Raw genomic sequence first — 20,817 nt, 5'->3', positions numbered from 1 at the left:
AGAATCATAAGCAATTGCTGCATAGCTGCTGTTGAATCAATGTGCCTTTCTTCTGCACCAAAGTCGTCCTCATGATTCTCTAGATCTATATAGCTCGAAGGCACTGGCAATATTCACAATCTCTCCCTTTCATTTACTCTATCATCCTCTTTCAGCCCTCCGCTTGTACTTTGTACACGTGCAAGGTGGGCGGATGTTGGGCCCTTTGGCCCAACATCCGCCCACCTTGCAAACCCTAAACAAGACAGGGCCTATCTGTCGATCAGACATATGTATGTCAGGCTACCAGTGTTTATTGTGAGAGAGCCCATCGTCACTATATGAAACAAAAGCTGATAGATTCCATCAAGCAGTTGAATTGTCCAGAGCTCTGTGTGAGTCCTGACTGTGGCATGTGCAAGAATCGAAGCACCCGGTCCGCTCGATTCTTGTTAGATCTTCTCACGAGGTTTTGCGGCTTGAAGTACGCTTCGTCTCGCATAATCTTCGCTTTCGATGCTCCAAAGCCGATACGAGAATATCTAACAAGAATCGAGCAGACCGGGTGCTTCGATTCTTGCACACGCCATAGTTGAATGAATTGTCAAATACCATACCAGCCGATTATTCTGCCAGAACAACACAACTAAAATAAACACCGCCAATATTCAGCAATCAGTCAACATAACCCAAAACAAACACCAAGATGCCTAGGCAAGAAACAAACTACCCAAGTTTTGGATTTGATGCCGGGTGCCTCCCATTTATTGACGAGAGTCAATACCAGGATCAATGGTGTCCGCCCACGATACCGGAGCAAGAAAATATTGGACCAGACCAGACTTCACCATACCCTACCAGTCTGAATCGATTTACTATGGGCTCGGCGGAGGATATAAACCACCCTGTAACAAAGCCTATCGATCCCGTTGTACATAGCCAGTGGCCGGCCATCGACAACACTGCCGGGCCAGTATACGGGCAACAACAACCTCATACTAGCGTCAATGATCTTGATCCTGGTTACCCTGGTTTGAATTATCCTGGTTTCTACCCATCGGAGATAAGTCTGACTAGCAGTGACACGCACCAGGTACTCCTCAACTTGATGCCTCATGACACCCATCAGCCCTCCGTTAACCAACAACAAATTACATATGGATCCAGCGCAAACCATAATCAAGCTGCGGATATACGAACCCGCCAATATGCATCCAGTGCCGATACGGTCAGGCATTCCAGGACCCCACAACTCCAAAGGGGTGAAAACCCGCAGATCTGCACAGACTGCAACAAAGAATTCCGTCGGCCGACAGAATTGCAGTAAGTCTCCCCCACACCGCATTGTAGATCTCTTGTCTCAAGCTCAAGATAATCGTACGTGGACTATCGCTCTCTGGTAATATACACTGACCATCGTGGCGCATGCAGTAAGCACCAGAAGCGACACATAAAACCGGAGAAATGTCAAAACTGCGGCTATGCGACCGACACGAGCAAAGACCTGAAGAGACACCTCGACAGCTGCCAGCGCGAGAAGTACGGCAAGCCACGGATCCCATGCGGCGAGCCCGACTGTGTCAAGACTTTCACCAGGTCGGACAACCGCCTTAAGCATCGCCGCAATATCCATGGCCTGTGTCAAGAAAGCCGACGAAGGAAAGCGAAGAAATGAGGAAGCTAGATTGGACCACAAGATTCATTTATCCATTTCAATTTGTGATAGTTGTTAGGTTACCAAAAGTTACACGTGTTGTTTACTCTCATGCTAGACTGTGTCGGACCAGTGATGCATTTGTTCCTAATGAGAGTTTGTTATGAAACGATAGCTGCGAGCTTCACGCTCGACCGTTTGGTGAAAGGTTCAAGTCACATCTCGCTGCAAACTTGCGCCGCCTGTAAAGAGACCTACCAGCGGATGGTGAGCAACAGTATGGACTCTACGCTAGAAGAAAGAAAGAAAGAAAGAAAGAAAAAAAACTTAACCTTACAGGCAAACCCAATAACATACCGCCAATAGTGTTTTATCTGAACGAGGTATTTCAAAGATAAAGATGAGCATAACACGTTTCAGTCTCAATCCCACGAATATACACCCGAGCCAAGCACAACTACCATCATACAAATCAATGCCAGGCGGGCCATTGTTACCTAAAAAAAAAAAAACATTGTTAGATAATAGTCAGTTCTAAAGAATAAGGCTCCGGACGCCCATCTTGGTTGCGGCTTATAGCCAAGCCGGTATCTTAGCCGGTACCGGCTTCGCATGGCGGTAGCTTGATCTGCAGCTTTGTTCCTGGACCAAAGACTACGGGACGCTACCTATCCTATGAAGCTCTCTGCACTGATATCTCTCACGCCTTCGATGCCCTCTCTTGGGATAACCTAATGTTTCGTGGTGTTTCGAAACGATGCCTGCAGGATTGAAACACGCCGGGAGACGTCTGGTTTGAATGCATGTTTCTCTCTCCACGCTTCCTCCATCCTCCTGCTACGCATTGCTTGGCTGTGCATGGGATGATGCGAGCCTGCAAAACAACGGAAGTACCTTTTCGAAGCGCCTTACTGGATATCCCTGATCTCTGTGACCGGGTGTCTATTTCGTGGCACTACTACCGGGTGGCAGCTTTGAGCAATGACGAAACGCTCAATCCGAAGCGGCGACGTGTGTTAATTTTTTATGGCCAAACCTTGAAGTCGAAAAGGTGTGCAGCTGGAATGCCAATTCGAGAATCCATTTAAGTTTAGTGGTATTTTCCGCCACGCGGCCTGTGGGTCAGGTTCAGCGGGCGTGCTGTTGTACTAAATAAGGAGATAAACACAGAATAAGGTAGCGGTACAGGGTGCCAAAATCCTCAACTCTAAAACTCTATGGAGATTGGTTGATTTGCTTCTTTCGTCTCATTTCTTACATAGACTCTAGCTTTTTCCCTTTCCTTCCCGGCGCGCCTCGGGAAGCCCCTTATCCTCCTATTCCTCCTGCATTGCTTGGAATGGTGAAGGTCTTGACTGCAGTTGAGCACTTGACGATTTGATGGGACTAAAATGACTTCGGCGCGTCCAGCAATGGGGATCGACGATTTTCGCGCTCGCCAATGCTGAGAACCCGGCAAAATTACCCCAGCTTTTGGCCGGGTTGTTGTCCCCCCCATGTCCCGATCCGAGAGGCCTATCTCACGCACGGCTCTACAACCTGCTCGAGACAAGCCAGGAGAGAGCGCCATTTCGCCCCATCGTCCGTGCTTTCGATATGAGAGGAAAGAAAAAAGTGGCATCGAGATAAGAAACCCTAAATGAGAGAGGATGGGCGCACTAGCCGAAAGGCCTTGGCTGCAAGTCCATGAATGTAGCAGTGTAGTTCCTGCGCGCGATACTACGTATGTGCACTACATACGCCAGGGGAGTGTCTGAGATTTCCCAGTTTTTGTTTGTATTTGCCCCGAAAGGGAAAACCACTCCAAGTGATTTGAAAACAATGGTAATGAGAGAGGCCAGTGGTTGAGCCAGACTGAAAATGACAGCATCTTAAGAGACGGCATATTACATACGGTGCACTTTAGCACTTGTGTTGCTATGCTGGTAACAAGTAGACATTTAAAATGGAGCTTAGGCGCAAGGTGTTTGACAGTTCGAGACCGATGGGATTGGCCATATGAGAAGCAAGTCCTCCGTACCTTGCTTCTGTTTATATTTTATGTGAGTGTAGTGCTACCTGCATGATCAATAGATGATTCAATCACAATGGTTGTCGTCGCGATTCTATGCAGAGTTGATAGCCAATTGGTAATGGAGCCTCAGAATCATGAATGGTCGGCCGAACCGCCGAGGTCGTTCTCTTCTTGGTGAATGAGTTCTGTTGAGTTTGTTCGAACGTACGCTTGCTGCTTCTGCCGGGGTCGTTTAGGGAAAGTCGCTATGTACAAGAGCTCCTGCAGGAGGGGGTACCCGGCCAAGGAGCGAGAAGCTGCAGCTGGCAGCGTTGCATGCGGCGCTGCTAATAACTTGCCTCCCATGAAGAATGCAGCCGAAATCTTGTACTGGCGATGTCTTCAATTTGGTACTTTTGATGACCGACATGCCACAGCAGTACCTCTGCGCGACTTTGCAATTCTTTCGATGAAACAAACGACCAGAGGCATGACATCACCAGGATGCTATCAGTAGCCCCATAAAAAGCGACAAGGAAATCGCTTCAAGCACCAGGTGCTTGATAAGTGAAATATGGAAAGTGAATAAGAGTGGATAAGGCCATTCAGAACGTGGAAGAATGCCCGGCCAAAAGACTATCGACACGCGAATGGGCTGTTTGCACACAACGGTCCGAAGCTGAGGATGGGGGATGATGCACCGCTCCCTGTCACCAATCTATCGCATGCCCGGGGCCCAACTAGCTCAAATATGGCATGCCGCATCTGCCCAATCTTGCTATATTTGCGGAATGGAAAGTAAATAGGTGGCTGGATGCTTAGGGTTATGTGTGAATGATTACAGCTGATTGTGCTTCACAGTGATATCTGCTGTCAGAACATAAGAGCTCCTGCATCCGTCCTGCAGACAGTGACGGCATGAATCCCACGGCGTTTTGCGCGCACCGTGTTGTCTTTCGCCTGCTCGACCATGTAGTTGTATGCGCTATGCTTTTTGCCTAGACCCGCTGCAGGAGCCCCTGTTGCTTGCATCGCGATTGAGAAACATAATTGGATGGGATGAAATTCTCCCCCTGGTGCAAATGGCTGAATACTACTTGTATGCATGTGCCCGGCCAAAAGCCGCCCACCTTGGCAGTGGTATCCATACTTGAGGGGCTTGTCTGCAACCAAGGAATTTCTGAAACGGGATTGCTCAAGTACTCACTAGCCACATGCAAGTCTAGCCATCTGTCGAGAGTGGTGTGTAGATAAACAGACGTTGTCAACTCGAGGCGATGCGCATCGCCATGAATGTGGCCATCAATCCTTGTACGAAGGCGTGTAGCTGGAGACTCGTAGTCTGGTGACTGGTTGGCTTTGAGAGGTATGACAAGCGCGTGAGCGGCCGGTAATCACTCTGTCATAATTACTGATAATTAATTACCAAGTTTGTTGACATTGCTGTAGCTCGAACGTTATAGCAGCTTGGCTTCGGCAGGATACTCCATGTAGCATTGTACTTTAGGCAAATCGCCATATTTCTATACGAGGTGCAAAGGAGGCGAAAGCACGAGAGCTGTTGACCTTAATTACCTCTCGCTGGAGGTTTCTTTTATTCGGTAGCGAGATGTCAAACATAGTGAGAGCGAACCGCCATGCAGCTCCTTTAAGATTCTCCTGGTGGCGGCGGACCAATGTCACCCGCTGCAGTCGAATATGTTGTCTGCAAGATATGCAGTTCACGGCGTTAATGATTGCATTAAGTGCTGCATTGGTCTTATAAGATTGGCGTAAAAACACACAGGCTGACTCGGGAGACTGCATCTTACAGCATGGCAGAAGTAAGAATTGCGTGTTACAAATTCAAGATGGCGTATGGCAACTGCAAGATGCAGCTGCTGGGCGCAGGCTGTGCGCAGTAGGGCTTTTCTCTGTTTGGTTGAGCCTCGAGTCTGGATATTTTGTTTTTTCTTCTTTCTTTTTACGGCCAGCTACCTCAGCGAAGCATTAAAAAGTCAATTATAGGCGGAACCACATTCATGGAGATGTGATGTGAACTAGACTAGGTTAATACACAGGAAACTGGAGAGAACCACAGTGGGGATTGCTTGCTGTTGCCGGTCGATCACCAGCTATCGGCTGCTGGTTAGAGAAGTCATTGGTCAGTAGTGCCTCCGAGCTGCCAGAAAAGGGCCTACAAGCTAGGATGCCACAGTAGCTGCCAGCTTGGCAAAGTCCACATAGTGAAGTGGATTTCTGATTAGATCCGCATGTGAGGTGCACGAACCGCATTGTTTATCTGCAATAGAAATTGCCATGTATGCATTCAAGCTTGTCAAATTACGGTCCTCTCTCCAAGCTGTGGTGAGCGAACTAGAATTCGAGTGAAGAAGACAATGGAGACAGCGTCCTCACCTCCATTCCTCAATCATGACAGCTAAACCTAACTATTACTGCTACTCCCGCAACTGGTGAGATTATACGAACTGTGCTGGTTTGTTGCGCTAGAAACCATCGTACGGCATGACAGTGAGGTTGGTGTTGTTGTTGTTATTGTTGTTGTTGTTTAGTTACACCTGCAAACTGGATGTCTTAGTTTCGACTCGCACACGTCGCAGGAGTTCGCCATTCCATAAAATAACTGTTATCTATGACACTGGCATCCCACAACAGCGGTATTGCAGCTCAATTGTCTTCTTGTGTCTCGGTGTCTCATGCCGAAACAACATTTGAATTTGCGAATCATAGCTCCGACCAAGGAAGCTCCGTCTGGATTTCTTGGAATGCGCGGCGTGGAAATAAGGATGAGAAAGGTGGAAATTTAGACCAAAGCTGAGGCAAGCCTTTCCCAGGCATACAATTCCACGCGTTGCTGACGCTGGGGATTTGCTTGATTTGGTGATGACCAAACCTTGATACCCAAAATGGCCACGGGATGGGACAATTCACCGCACAACACAGTGTTGAGTCATCAGTTGCCAAGCTATGAAGAAATACATGCCATGTACAACCTTATTCCTGTTGCAACCCGCTGCGGTCGAGCTATAGGCAGGCAACGAAGCAGGTAGTCACTCAAGAAAGCATGAACTCAGTGTCAGGTTCTGGCTATGATCAGAATATATGAATGCTGCTCCCCGTACAGAACCCAATGGTCATTGTCAATTTGTCGAAACGGTAAAGTGCGACAGTGTGCCAAAAAAAAGTGAATCAAGGCTACACGTACGCCACGATCTGACCTATCTGCAGGTGTGCATATAGTACAGTACTTTGCCATGGCTGCACGCAACAACTGCTTAAGTCTTAAGTAAATCCCCTGCCGCTTGCCGTGCCAGGGGCTGCATAGGCCAATTCCAGGCATTGCAGGGGCCGTAACCGCACTAAAAACATACCCCCAGCAACGCTTGACTTGGAATCTCACAGCAGTGGGTCCCGCGTGCCGATCGAGTCTCTCACACAATGTCTATCCATTCTGCTTGTGGTCGAGGTTGGGGTTGGCCGACAGGCATTAACAGCATACATCACACGCACGAATGGGCGACGCAAGTGGTATGTCAGGTTAGGGAGCAAGGCCATAAAGGCTAATGCACGGTTGGGTCAAGGGAGGCAAGAGCGGAGGTGTGTCTGTGTCTGGGGTGGAAAGTAGAAAGTAGATGGTGGCCAGCGCGACGGCACAGTGATTTCGCTTCGAGGTAGCTACGAGCACATATGGTATATATTCCGCAACTTTGATTCTCGCCCTCCCTTCGGACTTTCTCCCCTTGCTCTTCCTCTCGTGTCCATTTCCTATCCATCGCAGTTGCCGTGCAATAGCTGAAGCTGTTCAGAGTTGTTTTTATTCGAAAGAGGTCAGAAACCGTTCCGAGTTCTCCTCTATCACTCGCTATATATCATCCCGACATCGCCCACCCACAGTCGTGTGCACCTTTGGCAAATCGACATTACTATCGTTGCTTGCATTTCACACGCCTTGTTGTTACTTGCTTCAATTGTCTTTAGTTTAGGCTTTCGGGTTTGCATTGCATTGCATCACATCACATTACATCACATTAATCAGCATTTCAACATGAAGTCCGCAGTTATCGCCTCCGCCCTTGTGGGTATTGCCTTGGCCGCTCCCCAGGGTGTCACCGACAAGATCTCCCCTGATGGCGGTATCCCTTCTGGCTGCTCGGCAGCTTTCGATGGAAACTTCGAGATCACCGTCGCCCAGGTCACATACCAGAAGAGGGACATTCAGGTACGGCCTTCTCGTCATTTATGACTGCTGCCATTTCGTCGACTGACCTGTTCAATAGAAGCGTGCTGAGTGTGGTGCCAACGGTGTCCTCGTTCTCTCCCTCAAGGACGAGTCCCTCTACGACTCCAAGGACCGTACTGGTTACATCGCTTCCAACTCCCAGTTCCAATTCGACGGCCCTCCCCAGGCCGGTGCTGTGTACACCAGTGGTTTCTCTCTCTGTGAGGACAACCTCTTGTCTCTAGGTCAGAACAAGACCTTCTACCGCTGCTTGTCTGGTGACTTCTACAACCTTTACAACGAGAACTGGGCGCCTCAGTGCGAGGCTGTCAACATTCTCGCAATCCCATGTGGCTCCGAGAATTCTGCCACTCAACTCGGTGATGGTCAGGTTGTTGGTACCACTGTCGTTCAGACCACCATCATTACCGCTCTTCCTGATGGTCAACCTCAGGTTATCACCACTTCGGTTCCTGTGCCCGTTACTTCTTACTACCCGACCAGTGCCCCGGTGAGCCAGATCAGCGACGGTCAGATTCAGGTGCCACCTCCTCAGACAGCCACCTCAGTTGCTACCGCTTCAGTCACGACGTATCCTACTGTCGTACCCACCGAGACTGGCACTGTCTCTCTGCCTACCGAGAGTGCTCCTGTGTCCAGTGGTGCCTCGAGTGCTGCCCCAACCAGCTCCAGCCCCGCGACCGCCTCCAGCGCCTCTGCTTCCCCTAGCGTCACGAAGAGCGCCAGTGTCTCGTCAAGCGCCGTTGTCAGCTCATCTGCCGCTGGTACAAGCTCTACTGCCGCTGCCACGACCTCGGCTCCTGCCTCTAGCGGTGCCTCCGCCGTCACTGGATCAATCTCGGCTCTCATTGTCGCCGTCGTCGCATTTGCCTGTTTGTAATGTGCCAATTTAAAGAAAAGTTGAAGAAGCGATGATGGGAGCAGTCACCGCAGGTTAATGATTGGGTAGTGTTCTGTATCACGGAGGGACTTAATAGCAGATTTGGCGAAAAGGCACTCAGTCGAACCCGTCCTTTGGATGGTACTAGTCCGCTCACAGAGAACAAACGATGGACTTAATACATTTGAGAGGTAATACATAGTGCAGGGGGAAGACCCCCATTGAACATGATCCTTTATACCCTTTGAATTGAATCTACTCTTTGCAATTGTGACTGGTGCTTTCTGCGCAACCTCCAAGCAGTGCGGGTGTGAGCTCTCATGACTGCACCCACACATTGACAACAGGCATAGTCAATTAGAGTCAAGTTTCACGTGCACTGCCAGTACCTGGAAAGCCCGAGTCGTTTTGGGATTTCTTCGACACGTAGAAATATCAACATCCGGCAAGGTAGCTCATTCACTTGTATTGAAAAGAATCTGGAGAATATTCACTAAATATAAATTTCTTTCACAAAAAGGCAGCACCTGCCATGTTCGATTGCTTCTTGCCCGCTTCGCGCATCTTAACGTTCTGCGAACAGATCAGCATTGCGACTGAACAAGAAGTCGAGTATGCCGATTGCAGTCAACCAGCTACATCAGAACTCTCCTGGCCGAAGTGAGCGTTTCCTCCCTGACTTGGAATTCATCTTGGCGCCCACGCATGTGTGAGAGAGAGATAATTACTTTAGGTACATGTCTCAACTATGATACTTTGGCAAACTAATTTCGTCATGAGCCACATGCGGTATCAGAACAGCATCCGCATTCTCATACCAGTGCCCCCTTCCGTCCTTGCGTTCCCTCAGCAGGCTAAGAAAATAGGCACCGCCCTAGAGAGCAACCATCATACCCTCCTGAGCCTTGCCTTCGCCGATGTGGACGAACCAGCCATCTGTGTATACCAGATCCCTTCTGGTTAGTAGCCCGTCCTCGATTTCTTTTCATCTGCAGATTCGACGCTATCGATGATGGTGTTCAACATCACATGGGCGGCGGTTTTGCGGAATGCTTCGTGATTGAATGTGGAACAGGCCGTCTTCTCAATCTTTATCCCCTTGGTCTGTGGCTCGCGTATCTTCATATTATCTTCCGGATAATCGTTGTACAAACCCATGTGTTCCGAGTCGTGATGCTGACCCGCTTGGTGATGGTATATACATCACAATACGGTATGAAGCGCGGTATGCCCGCTCATCATTCGCAGTCTATACCATGGGATGGCTCCGTTGTTCTTGTCGTATAGGCAAAGCCTGTGTAGTATGTAGGCAACAGCGATCTGATCTACCCTTCGGCTAGGAATTTATTCCTGGCGCCGTCAAGCTAGCATGTCATCGGACAAGTCGCGACGGATGCCAAGCACGCACAGTGATTGTCCATTCATTAGCCACCTTCAGCAACTGCCAGACCGTGTTTAATCATCTCAGCTATACAGTGGCAGGCGCGCTTGTCGGCTTCTCCTAAGCCTAATGTATATCGATCGACCTTACGTGCCAGTGTCAACCGAGGCTTGTTGTAATCGGCATAGCCTGTCGCTGCGAGCGGCCCGCCGATGCCCCAATTGCCCGGCGATCAATATAATGCTCTCACTCGTATAGACAGCGACCAATGGATTGACAAAGTGCATGCCATTCGAGTAGTTTACAAGACCAATTGCATGTGATCAGAGACTAAAGTTATGAATCAGTAAAAATTTCACAATCACACGAGATCTCTACCTGCGTAGATCTGAGTGATATTCATATCCACCAAAGAGCAACATGAATGGGTTCGAAAATTGTCATAATTCTTCGTGGCAAAAACAACAGTATCGAAGTGTCTATCTACCAGGGAAACCGCAAATGTATGTGCATCTGTAATCAATCGTTCCCCCAATGTTCATGCCTCTAGTCATGCCATCATACCGTCATCAGCCTCAGGGTATACGGCCTCGGGTTTTATTCGTGGGTATCATTCCTCTATTCTTCGTGTCTATTACGCAATACCCAGCTTGCGCACCAAGTTCTGCAGAACCTCTCTGGTCTCAGGCTCCAGCTGCTCCTCAGGGGGGCTGAGGACCTTTTGGAAGACAGGGATGAGCTTTTGTGTCAGTCCCTGGATGGTAGGGTTCTGAAGCTCATAGAGCTTGGCGATGCACTCGTAAACGGGCTTGTTCTCTTCGTAATCCTCCTTGAGGGGGAGCAAGTCGACGAGAGCTGGGAGCACCTGCTCCAAAGGTACCTTGTCGGGGTGGGCAAGGATCAGACGGCTCATGCAACCTGTGGCGTTATCTTGGAGTCTGCTCTCACTAATGTGCAACAACGGCTCCAACTTGCTCATAATCTGGCCATAGGCGGGCAGGTATGTGGCACTATCGTTGGAGTGGTAGCAGAGCTGACCGAGTGCATAGGCTGCGTTGGACTTGGCCTCCTTGTCCTCGTCCGAGAGACGGTGTAGCAGCGGGGGAAGCAATCCCTTTGTGTAGGGCGTGACGGCAGATCCCATGTACGCCGTGCACTCGGCAATGACGCCAACGGAAGTTGATCGCTCAATCGCCTCCTGAGAGCTGATGAGCTTGACGATAGGCTTCTCGAAGATCTTCCAGACTTCGGCGAATTGGCTGCCGAAAGCTGCGGCAAGGCCGATCACAACGTCCAGGGCGGTGTCAACGACCAACCAGTCCCACTCAGAGGTACCCTCAGTACCCTCGTTCTCCTCTTCCTCGTCGCCCAGATCTTGTTGGCAAGGATGGGACCGAGTAATAAGTGTGCCCAGAATAGTGATGCTCTGTTCAGTCAGGTTCTTCTGGGCAAGAATGGCTGGTCCGCAAAGCTTCAGAGTAGCGGCAACATTGCGGTTAATCTCGGTAACGACGTCACTGCAAACGGTTAGTCCTTCGTCCTTATAGTACAGATGCACGTCAAGACAGAAAATGAATAGCTGCAGTCAGTAGTAGATGTGACGTGTTCTCAGCAACCGCATTTGCGTATGAGTGAGCTGGGTGTAACGTAGAGTACTCATCATATTGAGATTGAAACACAAAACATGGGGAAAAAGAGAAAAAAAAGTGCTTACCGGTCGGACTCCTCAAGCCACAATGGCAAAGTGGCACTGACAACGACCTCGCCAAGCTTTGCCAGGTTGGCAGGTGTCTCAAAGTTGAGAGGAAGACCAGCCTGCCACTTCTGGCCGGTCTGCTCCTCCATGATCTGCCAGACGCAGGCATAGGTGCGCCACAAAGTCGAGATGGCAGCCTTCCGGCAACCCTCGTATGAGTGCTCAACCAAAGGTGTGATCAACTCGAGAGCCTTCTCGAGGTATGGGACGCTCTTCTCCTTGGAATGGCTGATGATGTCACCCAGAACCTCGACAGCAACCTCCTTCTCCATGGCGGCTTGAGAGATGCCCATAATGTCGTCCCAGTCCTCATCATCTTCGTCATCGTCGTCCATCTCGTCTTCTTCGTCGTCGCCTCCGTCGGTGGCGGACTTGACACGGATCTTCTTGCCATCAGTCACAAGCTCGCCGTCGACCAGACCAGCGAGTTCCTCGTCAAGCTCCAGGTCCTCTTCTTCCAACTCAATGCTGTCGAAGAGACCCTTGAAGATGCCCTGAAGGGAGTCACCCAAGTTTCCTTCGTAGACCTTGGACAGTTGGCTCCAGAGAATGAAAGTGGTCTCTCTTAATCTAGCGTTGCCAAGGTTCAGTGCGTCTTCGCTGGTGTGCAGCAGAGGCATGACATAAGGCTGGAAGTCCTCAGCACCCACACCAACGGCGATACGGCCCATGGCATCAACGACGGAGCTGCGCAGTTGCAATTCGTCTTCACCTTCGTTGGCGAGAATGAAAGGCGAAAGTGCCTCCATGGTCTCCTTGAGGTAGGGTTTGAATGCATCCTCAATGGACAAGGCGATGGCACCAATGGCACCAGCAGCCGCAGACTTGACCTTGACATCAGAGTGGCTCAAGAAACGACCAACACGGCTGATGAGACCCTGGGCGTACTTCTGCATGATCTCGCTACCGAGACCTTCGGACATGGTGTCGATGGAACCGCATACGGAGCGGATGATCTCGACGTTCTTCTCGTCGTTCTCGTTCTCGGAGGCAGCCTCCAAGTTCTTCACCAGAGCAGTCATGATAGTCTCGTGGTGAGACTTGAAGAACTCGGCAAGATCCTCACCCATGCGCATGAGACAGACAAGGGCATCGTGACGCACAGCTCTGTTAGAGTCGTTGAGAAGCTGGAGGATGATGGGCATGAGACCTTCAACCTGAGTAGCCACAAAGTCGGGCGCTCCCTCGGCGCAGGTGCCCAGGGCAATCATGGCGGCTCTTCGAGCACCAACACTCTCAGCGGCGGCATACTTCTTCAGGTCGTCAAGGATAGGGACGATGACTTGTCTCGGGGGCAGATCAGTCGACAGCTGGTCAATGAGGGCCAATGCAGATCTGGGAGGGGTCATGTCATCCTCATCATCATCCTCTTCCAACTCAGCCAAGATTTCCATGCTCTTTCGGGTAATCTCAGTGGCAAGGTTGGGGATGGCCTGGAGCTTCATGCGACGGTAGTGAGCACATTGAGTGAGGAAAGCCAATGCCTGGTTTCGAACGTCATCATCGGCGTCGGTGTTGGCGGAAAGCTGGAGCATGAACTGGACGAGGTCCTTGAAGTACTTGGAGATAAGGGCAGACTCGTAGCCGAGGAAAGTCTGGAAGACCTCAAAGGCCTGCTGGGTGTGCTCGTCATCACCGCTCTCGATAGTGTGCTTGAGGACATCGACCATGGCAGGGACGAACTCCTGGACGGTGGCAACAGACTCCTCGTCCTCATCGGCCTGGATGAGCAAAAGCAGAGAGCTGATGGAGAGCATGGTGTTGATGCGGACATCGCTGCTCTGGGGATCGCGGATAGTCTTGCTGAATAGCTCGAACATTTGCTTCAGATGTTCTTGGAATGTGGTGGGGTCGGCCTCGAGCAGACTGAAGATGATGTAGGAGCCAATCTCGCGGTGAGCGACATTGTCAGATGTGGTGAGCTGGAAAATGGCGGGCAGAAGATCGGGCCACTCGCCGTTCTCGAAGTCGATGGAAGCGATTCCAGCAATGACACGGGAGATACCATGGCGGACTTTGGCGTGCTGCTCGCGAACGGCGGCCTGAACGACCTCGTTGCGGACGCCCGACTTCTGGTCGGCGGCAATCTTCTTCCAGTGCCTGGGCACTAGACGGAGGGACTGGACAGCGGCAAGCTGTCGGACGGTGGCATCATCGTGAGAGACGACGACGTGGAGGAGTCCGAGAAGAGCCTCAGGGCGAGGGTAGTAGTTCTTCTTGAGCTCAGAGGTAGCAGCCTTGACCTTCTGTGTATCGGCTGGAAGAGAAGAAAGAAAAATCATATGTTAGCCATGAAATTCATTGGGCGCATCTAGCGCAATGCTGGGAGTGGTTCGCGAGGGGTAGTATGGGTGGGCAGTGATTTTCAAGGGAAGAGAAAGACGGTATGGTATGTCCAGGTAGACTTACGAATGGTGGAAGCCTGAAGCAACTCAACCAACTTTGACTGATCCATTGCTGTGACTTGGTCCAACAATGCAAGTTACAACAATAGAAAGAAAAAAAAGAAGGATCAGATTCTTGAACGATCCTCGACCTCGTGGGGGGAAATCAAGAAGAGTTTTGTTCAAGAAATCGACGAGGCGACCGCAAGAAGTAGAAGGGAAATGAGATGTGAGACGGATAGCGACTGGACTAGCCCGAGAACTACCTACAAGTAGAACTTGTCAGCGTACCTTATGCTGCCCAATCTCCCCAAATGGCAGAAATTTTCTGTTCTGAAAACAATTTCGGGGTCCTCGTCGATAAGCCCCTCGATAAGTCGGCCAGGTGAGTGGCCAGGTGAATTTCCTGGAAAGTTTTACCCCACCTTCCAGAGTCCCTGAATGAGGGGCAATTTCTTTTTGGGACTGCTTTATTTTTTTTTCTTGTCACGTAAACGTAAACGCAAACGCGTCACACAAATATTCGCGGGTTTCGTGCGGCATGCTGCGCCACAGCATTAAAAACGATTTTGCCAATTTGGCCACAACCTGGACTAACCTTGGCACCTTATGTAATCTAGTGCTATCGCTAATGCTGACTCTAGTGCTAACGCCTAGTTCTAGTGCTAGTGCTATCGCTATCGCTAGCGGTAGTCCACCGTAAAATGCCCTCCAGGCCCTCTACCGAGCAGTTACTGGGAGACGTGATCGCAATCGCGCTTTACTGTGGCTACCCTCTTAATATATATTATCGTTGACTTTGCTGCTTCTTTCTTTGCCTGCTTTTAGTCAAGACCTACTCCCACCCACCCACGCACAGCGCACCCAAGCCAGTACTCGTCATGTCCGAATACTGGAAATCGACACCAAAATACTGGTGCAAGCACTGTCAAGTCTACGTCCGCGACACCAAGCTCGAGCGCAGTAACCATGAGGCAACAGGCAAGCACCAAGGCGCCCTCAAGCGCTTTCTGCGAGACCTGCATCGCGGCCACGACAAGGACGAGAAAGAGAAAGAGCGAGCCAAGCGTGAGATTGAACGACTGAATGGCGTCGTCGGCTCAAGTAGCAACAGCGGCAGTGCCGGTCCCAGCTCTAGCACACCGCCAGGCGCACCAAAACCCTCGTCGTCATCGTCGCAACCTCCTGCTCGCACCACCGAAGCCCAAAGGCAGAAGCAATGGGAGCAGCTCGCCGACATGGGCATCGACGTCCCAACAGAGCTTCGCGGCAATATGGCCATGGCCAGCGAGTGGCATGTGACTACCACTAGAGTCATCGACGACACGCCCAAAACCGATGAGAACGGCAACATTAAAGTCGAAGGAGTTGCAACCGGAGTGCGCAAGCGCGTCAGACGTGACGGCGAAGAAGAGGAAGAGGAGGCAGTGCAAAGTCTCTTCAAGAAGCCCAGGAAATGGGGTCGCGACACCAAACAAGCCCCCGAGGATGATGCCGATCTAGATGCGTTGCTCAGTGGCACTTTGGCACCAGTCAAGAATGAAGCAGCCCAAGACAGCACCGCAAAACATGTGAAAAGCGAGCAAGATCATCCATCGTTGAAGAAAGAGCCGTCAGACGATGATCAGGGCATACCAGACACCGTGAAGCCCGAGGTCGAAAGCGGCGAGACGGCAGCAGTAAAGACAGAGCAGGCTTCGGAAGGCGGCGTTGACGCACCGAGTGTGGTTTTCAAGAAACGGAAGCCCAAGAATGTACGTCAGAAGTGATCAGAGAATGGCTTGCGTTTGCTGGAGATACCTTTGGTCCCATTTGCGTTGGGACAACTACCCAGGTATGTGCACTAGTTCTGTTCTCTACCTTCTATCATATACTGCGACCAGCACTATCCTTTTGAACCGTGGCCACAACCTTTGCTCCAGAAAGAACTCATCATCTGACTATACGCTAACGTAGTAGTATCTAGTTGCGGGATCGTACTCCATAATTACCTCCTTGTCCATCATTTCGACGTCAACAACAACCTGTCGCCACAAGTTGACTTCATATGACCCTGTCATCGCCCCGGGGGTCACTACGGCACACGAATATCGTGCTATGGAGTTATTCTCAGTGGTGGTACTCTTCGGGGTTGCTGCTGGGCATAACACAACTGCCAAACTGTCCTTATGAACGCCAAGTGATTCCTTCGGCTCGAAGCCCTGCGCATAAGCCTGCCTCCAGCGGACTACCATACCCGCGCGAATACGGTCTTTGAAGGGCAAAGCTGTTGTTGAACGATCTGGATTTCGACTTGACGTAATTCCTGTTAAGAGCTTGCTTGATGACCCGTCGACCTTCTGGGAATCAACATGCATTTGCCATAACTTGGAGTAGACTGCTCTGACTTCCTCGGCATTGACGTCTGGGGTTTCTGAGTGACGAGCCACGAAATCTTCTGCTGCGAGCCGAAGAAATTGAGCCCCAGACTCGGTAGGAGCCAGGGCTGTAGAGGAGCTAGGGCTAATGCCTGACTGCACATTAAGGAAATGTGGCTGTAAGCATTTGATAACTGAAAGGGGTTAACATGTGTCACGCTTACATTCTTCATAATCCAATCTCTCAGCTCCGTGTTCGTCCAAGTCTTGGGAGACAGCGGATCCGATGCCGTCTGGGCGGTGGCAGGCACCAAGACCCGCAGCGTCTCGGCGTAACGTATCGTGCTTTTACTTGCTACAACATCAGCAAGACTTGGGTTTACGCAGGCTATAATCACTGTCTTGCAGCGCCTGCTTCCGCCCGAGTCGAACATATGCTTCAGAACTTTTGTCAAGGCGCTCTGCCGAAACGGCACATGCGGTCTCTTCTGCTTTGACTTCGAGCCGCCCAGAGCTGCCATCGCGTCTGACTCTGCCTTCCCCCGAATGCAATCCTTCAATACCGAAAGGCTGATGTTGATCTGGCGCGTTTCGCGCATCCGGTCGGCCCCGTGTTTCGCAATATCACGGGCCATCTCCGAACCAGCCAAGTCAATCAAGTACAAGAACCCCTCCGAGCCGGTAGAAGAGTTTTTGATTCGGATGCGACATATGCCATGCGAGCGCGAGGAAGCATCGTTCTTGAAAGTTGAGGCTGACTGCCTGAAGGACGCCGCCCTTTCAATAAGTTCCATTGCCTGGTCCCTACTTTGGACGAGCTGTTCATCTGCGCCAGCCATCTGCGTCACTCCAAAGGAGTCCTCAAGGAGTTGTATTGGCTTGCGGGAGCTCAGAAGGTCGTACGCTGAGTTTCCGGCAAGTTCAATGACGCTGATGTAAACTTGTCTCCCGAGCTCATCGCCGCTGTCCAATAGTGACTCAACAACGAGTTGCTCTAGCCGGCTGACTGTGTACGTCTTCCCAGACCCTGTCTGGCCGTAGGCGAATAGCGTGCCAATACCGCCATCTTGGGCGAGGGGAATCAAGTCCACCACAACATCCCAGTAGAGCTTTTCCGTGCTCGCATCCTCATCGAAAACTCTGTCCACTTGGTACTTGAAGGACTTGGTAGATGTTTCAGTCAGCTGCCTTACCAATATCTGATTGAATAAAATATCAAAGCTCATACCTTAAGCAACGGTCGTCCTTTGGGATGGTTATAAAGATCGTGTATATCCAAAACACCATGCTGACTAGACTGCGGGAAAACGGCACGTGGAAAGCCTTCATCCTCGTCTGATAAAGGACGGATCCTGGTGCTGACGATTATGTCTGGGCTGCTTGTCTCCGTGGTCATCTTGGCTTTGGAAGACTTGGGCGCAGGCTTGAGCGCATTGACCAGATCCTGGTATTTGGCGGCATTTTTGAGATAGAATTGATCCATTGTGCACGGTGTTGTGAGATCTTTCTGCTGTTCAGATATGCATGCCTGTCTTCTCAGCAAAAAAGTCAGCTGTATTTACGTTGGTCTGTTTGTTTACTTGTGTGCTGCTTGTCCATCTCTTTGTTGCTGTGCAACTCCCCTGTTTCGTAGGTGCCTGTCAGGCAGGCGTTTAAGCCAACTAGCTCTCGCACAACAGGGCGCACCAGGCGGTAGCTTGGACGGCCCAGAGATAAGCAAAATAGGTACTGCCCAGATTGAGCTCTTGTCGCAAATGGAAAGTATAGCCAAGGCACTATTTCTGATCAATCAAGTCACTTCCAGGAATTTCAGGCAGAAACATTCCTTGCAATATGTCGGCCGTTTAGTTCCGACAAACTATCAGTATATTGCCCCTCAACAGGGCTGCCTTCTTGGTATGCAATGCTTGGCATTGCTTTATGGTTAGTCGCATGAGCCTCCATGTAGGCCGTATGAACGATGTTCATTGGTACCCATGTTCGGAAGGAGGGCTTCGTAACCGTCCTGCCATCCAGCGTCTCCCCTGATCTGTCGACCCGGGACGTATTCATTGGGACTCGTCGTCTTACACACTCGAAGATCTATGATGTTGGTAGGCCCTTCCGGCGCGCGACTTGCTCGTGTGGCAAACATCGCCTCAATTGGACAAGACCAATTCCGAGCATCTTTTCTGCGCCAGTAGGCGCTATGTGCAGCGCTGTTAGAGACCTGATGCTATGATTGATACTCAACAGGTATGCGCAGCATGAGCGCGGCTCGTCTTCTCATCAAGCTCTTCATGCTCCTGTACGATGAGAATTACTGTTCTATATTCTTGTGGAAGGTTATAACATTATCTCCGGACACGTTGTATCTATATATTGCGGACGTCCGTGAACCATGCAGCGACAGAACTCTGAGCACAAAAGAGCCACCGTGTGTTATCAGCTGACCTTTGAGCTAGTCTAGCATGGAATAGGGGTTGTGGGACAGTGGACGGGCAGTGAAATGGTAGTGGGTTGACAATAGAACAACTCGGAATGGTCTGAAGATGACAGCAACACGATCGCTTTCGAGGTGGCGGCGACCAAAATCATTTGCGATTTTAGCTTGCTATATGATACGCGTTCCGTTCGTACTATTCCCATCCCGTAACAGGATTATTGCCGGGCAAAACCGTCAGCCACTCGCTTGCAGGGTCCGGGAAGTCCGGGTTAATCCGACAAATATCATTCCTGTTGACGCCTCCGATGATGTCGGGACAGTTGTCCATACCCGAGGTCCCGGTGTCGCAGCTGTCGATGATAGCCTGCAGAGTGTCCACGTCCCAGCCCGAGATCATGTCGCCGTGTGAGCTATACCCGGTACGGTCGCCGTTCGCAAGCACGAAGGGTTGGTGCTGGCCGTCCCGTTGCCAGTCGTTGGCGAAGTGAGGCGTGTCCCAGTACACCTCGAAAAACACATGCGGGACGTGGACCCAGCCGGCAGGACAGTTCTGCTTCGAGCCACTGACGGTCGGAAAAGCCATGTTGTTCTTGTAGTCCTCGATGCCGACACTTGGATTGTAGCAAGATGGCAAGTGGATATCCTGGCGGAGAGGAGAAGCGTATCCATCACAGTTGATGACAGGAAACCCGGCCCCGGCACCCTTGTCGTTTGGGTCTTGAAGACCGGCGTGCGTGCCATCGCTCCCGGGCGGGTAACGGTCAGGGTTTCCTTGTGCAGGGCATACCCATTGTACGGGTTGGATCTTGCCCTTGGTAGGGTCTAGTTGCAGACCACCGGTAGCAGGAGGATCTCGCTTTGTCGGGTCACCAATAACCATTTTGAGGCCAGGCGGGAATGCCTTTATGTCGTCGTCGGATTCCTCGAAGCTGAATTCTCGGTTTTAATTCGGATACGTGAGGGGGAGTCGACTTACAAGTAGTATATATTCATGTAGAAAAGGGGCACCTTCCTGAACGTGCCATTCGTGGGAGATCGGAACCAAAGGTCAGGGATCCAATAGTTGGATTTGTCATTTTTAATCAAGGCATTCGTACAATTTGAATCCAGCAAGTGGTCACCTTGGACGATCAATCCAAAGTTGCTTCCCCCCATGATGCCATGTGAGTGAGAGGAAGCTGCTCCCGGAGAAATGATTGGGTCCATTCTGCCCTCAGTTGAGAATTTTCCGGCGTCATTGTTGAATCGCAGAACAGTAAAGGTTCTTGAATTCTTGCCGGCATAAGCCACTGTTACAAGAGTGAATAGGAGGTTTACTGAAGGGACCTTCATCATGTCTACTAAAAGGAAGTCGTGCCGTTTGGGGATGAATGGATGAGAGAAGTGATAATAGGAAGAGAAATCGTATATACATGCCTTGATCGGTGACATAGCTTTATAGTAAAAGTTCAACGGGATTATAATTATATCTTGATTGACTATGATTGACCAGTTCGATACACCTTTCAGGGTCCAGAATTCCTCGACCCAGCCCTCTCCAAAAATTGAATAGATGATACAGGCCTAGACTCATGCCCCTTACTTTTGTGCCACCATGATGCACGAATGACAGTTTGAAGTTATTCCATAAGAGAATTGACAGCGCAGGGGCAATTCCCATTGAATTGATGGTGTGGTGTCGTTGGCTGGACGTTGGCAGGCGTGCGGACGGCTGCATTCCTTTTTCATTTGATGGCCAACAAGAAGCTTTGAAGAAATGCGTGAACAA

At 50.5% G+C, this 20,817-nt stretch overlaps 6 protein-coding genes across 6 annotated transcripts; 3 read left to right on the top strand and 3 right to left on the bottom strand.

The window, feature by feature from the left end:
* The first annotated feature begins 465 nt into the window (after nt 1-465).
* On the top strand, nt 466-1,987 carry BKA67DRAFT_578857 (uncharacterized protein). The gene is made up of 2 exons (XM_046103727.1): nt 466-1,302; nt 1,411-1,987. Exons 1-2 carry the CDS (start codon nt 686-688, stop codon nt 1,652-1,654), a joined length of 861 nt encoding a protein of 286 aa, XP_045954414.1. The 5' UTR covers nt 466-685; the 3' UTR covers nt 1,655-1,987.
* Nucleotides 1,988-7,535: 5,548 nt separating this feature from the next.
* On the top strand, nt 7,536-8,768 carry BKA67DRAFT_400503 (uncharacterized protein). Its single transcript, XM_046096688.1, has 2 exons — nt 7,536-7,845; nt 7,904-8,768. Exons 1-2 carry the CDS (start codon nt 7,672-7,674, stop codon nt 8,744-8,746), a joined length of 1,017 nt encoding a protein of 338 aa, XP_045954413.1. The 5' UTR covers nt 7,536-7,671; the 3' UTR covers nt 8,747-8,768.
* Nucleotides 8,769-10,553: 1,785 nt separating this feature from the next.
* On the bottom strand, nt 10,554-14,755 carry BKA67DRAFT_629257 (armadillo-type protein). Its single transcript, XM_046105574.1, has 3 exons — nt 14,293-14,755; nt 11,842-14,140; nt 10,554-11,644 (listed from the first exon to the last, which is right to left on the bottom strand). The coding sequence occupies exons 1-3, from the start codon at nt 14,336-14,338 to the stop codon at nt 10,762-10,764; spliced, it is 3,228 nt and encodes a 1,075-aa protein (XP_045954412.1). The 5' UTR covers nt 14,339-14,755; the 3' UTR covers nt 10,554-10,761.
* A 304-nt stretch (nt 14,756-15,059) lies between these two features.
* BKA67DRAFT_400473 (uncharacterized protein) lies at nt 15,060-16,368 on the top strand. Its single transcript, XM_046096687.1, has 2 exons — nt 15,060-16,101; nt 16,227-16,368. The coding sequence occupies exon 1, from the start codon at nt 15,149-15,151 to the stop codon at nt 16,034-16,036; it is 888 nt and encodes a 295-aa protein (XP_045954411.1). The 5' UTR covers nt 15,060-15,148; the 3' UTR covers nt 16,037-16,101; nt 16,227-16,368.
* On the bottom strand, nt 16,208-18,107 carry BKA67DRAFT_662643 (P-loop containing nucleoside triphosphate hydrolase protein; the record flags this gene model as incomplete). The annotated part of the gene is made up of 3 exons (XM_046108046.1): nt 16,208-16,780; nt 16,849-17,787; nt 17,853-18,107. 3 exons carry the CDS (start codon nt 18,105-18,107, stop codon nt 16,208-16,210), a joined length of 1,767 nt encoding a protein of 588 aa, XP_045954410.1.
* A 1,135-nt stretch (nt 18,108-19,242) lies between these two features.
* BKA67DRAFT_662642 (uncharacterized protein) lies at nt 19,243-20,381 on the bottom strand (the record flags this gene model as incomplete). Its single annotated transcript, XM_046108045.1, has 2 exons — nt 19,243-19,978; nt 20,026-20,381. The coding sequence occupies 2 exons, from the start codon at nt 20,379-20,381 to the stop codon at nt 19,243-19,245; spliced, it is 1,092 nt and encodes a 363-aa protein (XP_045954409.1).
* Between the last annotated feature and the right edge of the window lie 436 nt (nt 20,382-20,817).

Source organism: Truncatella angustata (genome assembly GCF_020726525.1).
Source record: "Truncatella angustata strain MPI-SDFR-AT-0073 chromosome Unknown BKA67scaffold_8, whole genome shotgun sequence".
Lineage (NCBI taxonomy): Eukaryota > Fungi > Ascomycota > Sordariomycetes > Amphisphaeriales > Sporocadaceae > Truncatella > Truncatella angustata.
The sequence above is the reverse complement of the archived record's forward strand: the minus strand, read 5'-3'. Positions and strand labels throughout refer to the sequence as shown.

Coding starts and splice junctions, on each gene's coding strand:
- BKA67DRAFT_578857 (XM_046103727.1), top strand. CDS start 686: ATGCCTAGGCAAGAAACAAACTACCCAAGTTTTGGATTTGATGCCGGG. Junction 1,303..1,410: donor CGTCGGCCGACAGAATTGCA/GTAAGTCTCCCC, acceptor TGGCGCATGCAG/TAAGCACCAGAAGCGACACA.
- BKA67DRAFT_400503 (XM_046096688.1), top strand. CDS start 7,672: ATGAAGTCCGCAGTTATCGCCTCCGCCCTTGTGGGTATTGCCTTGGCC. Junction 7,846..7,903: donor ACCAGAAGAGGGACATTCAG/GTACGGCCTTCT, acceptor CCTGTTCAATAG/AAGCGTGCTGAGTGTGGTGC.
- BKA67DRAFT_629257 (XM_046105574.1), bottom strand. CDS start 14,338: ATGGATCAGTCAAAGTTGGTTGAGTTGCTTCAGGCTTCCACCATTC. Junction 14,141..14,292: donor GCTTCAGGCTTCCACCATTC/GTAAGTCTACCT, acceptor CTTCTCTTCCAG/CCGATACACAGAAGGTCAAG. Junction 11,645..11,841: donor TGGCTTGAGGAGTCCGACCG/GTAAGCACTTTT, acceptor AACCGTTTGCAG/TGACGTCGTTACCGAGATTA.
- BKA67DRAFT_400473 (XM_046096687.1), top strand. CDS start 15,149: ATGTCCGAATACTGGAAATCGACACCAAAATACTGGTGCAAGCACTGT.